This window comes from Buceros rhinoceros, unplaced genomic scaffold, assembly GCF_000710305.1.
Source record: "Buceros rhinoceros silvestris isolate BGI_N320 unplaced genomic scaffold, ASM71030v1 scaffold22748, whole genome shotgun sequence".
Lineage (NCBI taxonomy): Eukaryota > Metazoa > Chordata > Aves > Bucerotiformes > Bucerotidae > Buceros > Buceros rhinoceros.
In genome coordinates this window covers 3,829-9,631 of record NW_010427730.1, presented here as the reverse complement: position 1 = coordinate 9,631, position 5,803 = coordinate 3,829, and the positions used below count along the sequence as shown (strand labels likewise).

At 41.9% G+C, this 5,803-nt stretch overlaps 1 protein-coding gene across 1 annotated transcript; it reads left to right on the top strand.

The window, feature by feature from the left end:
* Positions 1 to 39: 39 nt before the first annotated feature.
* Positions 40 to 639, top strand: LOC104498633 (OTU domain-containing protein 1-like; the record flags this gene model as incomplete). Its single annotated transcript, XM_010142035.1, has 1 exon — positions 40 to 639. A coding segment is annotated over one exon (600 nt), but the record flags the coding sequence as incomplete, so codon positions are not given.
* Between the last annotated feature and the right edge of the window lie 5,164 nt (positions 640 to 5,803).

Below are 5,803 nucleotides of genomic sequence, written 5' to 3'. Positions count from 1 at the left end.
GACGGAGTGGGTTCCGATGCACGCAGGGGCCCAGTGAGCAGACCGGAGCGCAGTGAGAAGCTTGCTCTGTACCTGGCAGAGGTGGAGAAGCAGGACAAGTACCTTCGGCAGAAGGGACGGTACCGCTTTCACATCATCCCCGACGGGAACTGCCTCTACCGTGCCGTCTGCAAGGCAGTGTACGGGGACCAGCAGCTGCACAGTGAGCTTCGCGAGCAGACTGTGCACTACATCGCCGATCACCTGGACCACTTCAGCCCTATCATCGAGGGCGATGTGGGAGAGTTCCTCATTGGCGCTGCCCAGGATGGGGCCTGGGCTGGCTACCCGGAGCTGCTGGCCATGGGGCAAATGCTGAATGTGAACATCCACCTCACCACGGGTGGCCGGCCTGAGAGCCCCACCGTTTCCACCATGATTCACTACCTGGGCCCCGAGGACCCAACACGGCCCAGTATCTGGCTGAGCTGGCTTAGCAATGGGCACTACGACGCTGTGCTGGACCGCCTGTGCCCCAACCCAGAGTATGAGGCGTGGTGCAGACAGACTCAGGTACAGCGCAGACGGGATGAGGAGTTGGCCAAGTCCATGGCAGTGTCCTTGTCCAAGATGTATATTGAGCAGAATGCCTGCTCTTGAGACCACCTGGGCTGCAGGCTGGGAGCGTTGCTGCAGAGACTGAGACAGAAGGTGTGCTGGCTGTGATGGTGATGCCTTAATCCTTAATGAACCAGCAGCACCCCAGACTGAGAAGTACTGTAGATTGTGGGGATAGATACAAGTGTGTTTGTAATATTCTGTTGTAAAAATACAGCCTTTGAGTATTTGCAAGCAGATTCTCCGTGTATGTTTGTGTCTCCCCTCCCCCCTGTTTCTCTATTTTCTATGAGAATGTATTTTTTGCACAATATTTTTAAACTGTTACCTCTGTCTTCTACATCTGACATTAGTATCTGGCTTTCAGCTGTACAGCCAAAACCGTTTGTAAACAGTTTTTGTAAATACGGCTTATGATGTAACAGCTATTTTTTGCTGTGTTTTTTACCCATAAACCTTATATTTTTACCAGATGAAGTTGATGTCAAATTGACCCTCCCTAATTGATGAAAGCATTGTGGGTGTTTTCTTGCAAAACTAAAACAATGGTTTTTGTAAAAGTGCAGCAAAGTATGAACACACTGCTTTTCAGAACGGTTGGTTTCTCTGTGTGGAGCACAGAACAGGTCCTTTGAGCCAGTTGGAACACAGCTCCACATGAACAGTACAGGGAGCAATTGACTCTTCTGTATTTAATTACTGTTTTGAGTAAACTGGCCTCTTGTTGCCTGGTTGGCTCGTCCTCTGCTCTGTTTATATTACTTATCTGTAATAACAGAACACTAACTTGCAATAGAATGTTGTGACTAGATAATAGTCTCCCGCTTTGGCAGTAATTGCCTTGGCTGCACCTCGGTGTTTGTGTTCTCATTTCTGGGGTTATAGTGTCTTTAGTGTAAGTCCTGCTGCTTTTTTGGCACTGGTGTTGCACCAACAAACCATTATCTGATCACAATATTTTATTCACTTGAAGTTATTTTCTAACTAAAGGGGTCAGGAATGGTGTTCTGCAGAAGAAGAAAGAGAAGTATTTAACTTGAGGTTTCTATGGTTTGCTGGGTCAAACATTTAGATGTTTCCAATCTGAATCCCGTCTCCTCTACTTTCTGATTAACTTGTTAGATATATTTATTAAGTAATGCAGTTTGTACTTTTTTATTTTGTAATATATTGTGATTTTGGAATTTATACTGTATTTGTATAATAGGAGTATTCACAGCTAAACTGGAATGAATAAAGAATATAGTTTTACTTGGGCTCTTTTTTCCCCCCCACCCTTTGCTTTCCTGGTGTGGTGAAGCACTTCAAGTGGGTTCCCAAGACCCTTTATTTAACTTCTTTGCCTTAGATTCCCCGATTAAGAGATGGGAAGAAGGGACATGGTACTTCACAAATGTGAACCACTGATAATTCTGGTGTCTGTAAATACGTGAAAGAAATGGAAGCATTTCAAGGCAATTGAGTATCTAATTCTCTTGTAACTCTGAGATAGCTTAGCATATCTCTTTGCCAGTGAGAAATATTTTTCAACAAGGCATTCTCAAGCATTGTGTCTGTGTGGTAATGAACCAGGTCTCTGCTGGGTTACTTTGGTAACTGGGAATCTCCATTCTGCAGCCAGTCCCAAAATCATTTCACATTTGCCCTGTCACCAGTGCTACCCTGGCAACCCTCTTCTCGTTACTTGAATAGAGGTGATGTCACAAGAAAATACAGCTTTTTGCTCCCCTTACAAGGTGGAAGTGCTTTGCAAGTTGTTAAAGGGTAGTGTATGTGTGTTTAGAAATCTACCCCAATCTCAAAATACCAGAAGGCCGTCCTTAAATGACAGAGGGGTACTGGGTTAAAATTAGGATTGAAAATGAACTAAATAGCTGAAATGCAGCGATTGTGATTGAACACACTTATGATAAAGAGCTGCAGGATTGATTGTGTGTCTATTTGGCACTGGTTTATGTGATGCAAAGAGCCTACTTAAATGCATTCTGTTATTTCTGAATTACTGGTAAATGCAGACTATGATTTCCCTCATTTTCTTCACACACAGTCGTGCTTTAAAGGTCAAATATTGGTGGAAGAAAACAGTCTTGCAGGTTCACTGTTTATTGAATCTCTGGAAAATTGAATTGTAGGTTTTGAGTTCTTTTGCAAGGCATGGATGCAGACCTGGATGTGTTCATGAGGAACAGAGATAATCGATGAGGAAAGCGGCTGCTCAGGTGGCTGCAAGCACAAAACTACTAATACAGCATCCTAAATGTCAGTGATGTGTTTGGTTAAAAACCCTGTATCCAGACTGCCTATGTTTTGGTTGGATATGATGAGTTCATTCAGATTTGTCAGTAACCCAAGCTTTTAAATAAAACCATTTCTTCCAGTTCTTTTAAAATTACCATTTTCAGCTATATCACGAACTGCGATGACTAATTTTGGTTCTGGTTTGTGGCACAAAACTTAGAAACACTTGTAGAGTAAGCTAAGCAAAGAATAATTGATCTTGTATAATTTTCACTCTGCGAGACGTACTTTATATTAAAATATCAGCCAAAAATTAGTGCTAAAAATGAACAGTGCAGAACCCTGGGATAAGTTCCCACAGGGTTCCTTAGCAATTTCAGTGCTGCTGCGTGAGTCACAGGGGCATGTAGATAAGTTTAAGACATTTGAAAAAACTAGGTTACTTGTTGGACTGGTTTGCAAAGGCATCGAGGATGTATTGCTGAAGCGTGTAACGAGGTGCTTGTTTTTGCAGCTTGCATTGCGTACTGTATCTTTTCTAAAAGGAAGTGAGCAATATGCTATGTGAAACGTTTCACGCACACAGGCAGTGAAAACTTCTGTTTGTAGCTCTTGTTTTAAGTTCAGCCAAAAGCTCGTGGTTCACTAGTGGTTCACTACTGAGTTCAGCTGAAAGCCAGTGGTGTCTTCCTAGAGTAGCAGTCGGGGCGGTTTCATTGCAGTAGTTTTACGGAGGCAGTGATCCTAGTACGGACAAAGCTCTACAAACCTGCTTGTAACGTTGTTTGCCCTCAGCAAAAACACAAGGAGATGCAAGTTTTCCATTACTGTCCCCAGTTCAGCAATTGCAGTAACGAGAGGGCAAATACTGTCCTTGCTCATAATTGCAGTATGCGATTATTTTAGCCTTGGCTAATCACTTGAGTAACCCAGCTAATCCTTAGCCCTGACTGGGAAGGTGGTGAACAATTATTGACAGTAACTGAGAAGGAGAGCTTGATTGTCAGTATTCAGTTGTATGGTCCTTTAAGTCAGGTAGAAAATGCTTTAATTCTGAACTGGGCAAACGTGAACTGGAGTCCATGGGAGCACAAACTTTGCAATGCCATCTTTGCTTGCATTGCCTAATACAGTTAGGAATCAGTTGACATGGTGGATGCTTCGTTTCAGGCGTTTCTCAGGTTGCCAAGACCATGGCGTTCTGTCACTAAACGTGCAGTGGGTATGTTAGAATTTTTGCATGTATTGGACAGACTCTGTTACACAAAGCAAGGTTTGCAAGAACTGAGTTGGTTTGTATGTACAACAAATGCATCCCAAAAGGAGAGCGGTGCGCAAGTGGGAAAGCGAAAATCCGTGTAACTGTTCTTCATCTCAGTCAATGGTTCCTTTGGGAGAAGTTTAGTGGATAGTTTTGAGGATAAAATTCTCATTTTTGTTCAGTAGTTTGTCAGTGCACACATACACAGCTTCTGAAACGCAGCAGAAAATGATGACAGGTATCTCACAACAGGGACAAGTACCTGGCATTAACTGTTCTTTGCTTATATTTTGCTTATAGTCTTTCATACATACTTGACAGTTTATTGGTGTGCGTTGATAAGTGTTCCTAGGATGTTGGTGCAAAATGGTGCAAAATGAGAAAACCCTCAGCTTTGGTGTTAAAAAGATTGTCCCATTTCTGAGCGGCATGGTTATGTGAAAGTATGCAGCGTGCAGAAGTGTTGTAACTGTTTGAAAGGACATCAGCTCTGCCAAATGCAATTCCTTACTCATCGGGACTTTTTTAAAGAAGCAGAAAAATTTACACTTTGAGCTTCTTAGTAATATATGGGTTGATTTATAACACATAAACGTGCGTTTTACTTGAAAAAAGTGGCTTTCCTATTTCCTTTTGAGTTTCATCTTATAATCTGCCTTTTAAAAAGCAAGTTTATAGTATTAATGGATAGAAAGATACAGCAATGCAGTGATGTATTGTACTTCAGTAATTTTTTTCTGGAGTTGGTATGTAAAATATTTCTTATGCAAGGAAACCCATTCATGGTATTCAGTCTGCAAACTTATAGAAATAAAACACTGGCAAGTTCCGGGTTTCTTTTGCACTAGTGGTTATTATGCTGGCTCATACATTTGTCCTAGTTACTGAGTAAGATCGGTTTCTCCGGAGAAAGTGTGAGTGTGCAATTGTAGTAGCATGATGCATGTATGCACATAGAACTCATCTTTCTTTTGTGACCTTAAATCTGTAATTTCCTGCCTTTTTAGTGTGCATTTTTAAACCATTATGCTTTTAATGCGTATTTTGTTTCCTACAGTTTTTACTGGAAGTTGTAGAAAATAAACTGTGGTGTCTGTCCTCCGTACGAGGCATGGTTACTGGTGTCTGAACCTTCAGCTCCGTTGCACAGTTAAGCTGTGTGAAGAGTGGCATCTGCAGTGAAGAAGACTCTTGTAGGAGGGAAGGGTAGCTGGGAGAAAGTTGTAGCCGGGAGATGGTTGTGAAGGAGCCTTGGTCATCTTCTATCCACTTGTCTCCCTTGTTAACCCACATCCCAAGATCCCGACTCGCTGTGATGGGCCTGTGCCGTTGATCTGGTGACTATGTATCAGGGTCACTATTGTTGCTCGTTGGTGTTTAGCTATCAAGTTCTTACCCTGCCAAGCTTCTGGCTGGCTGCACATGAAAGATGGGATGCAACACTGAACCTCAGAAAAAAATGAACATAATTTCACAGATAAAGACATGGCATTTTTCTTGCCTGTGAACTTTTGTTGCTAAATAACAATGAGTTAAATCATGGTTGAATATCAAAATGGTTTTCAACAACCAATGTAATTTTAAAAATCACATAAAGCATGTTAGCAGCTTTCTGAGACCCCAATAATGCTTGAAATACCTTTTAAAAAAAATATCAAAGTTTCATTATCTAGACTATATTTTCACAGGTACAAGGATCTAGCATTT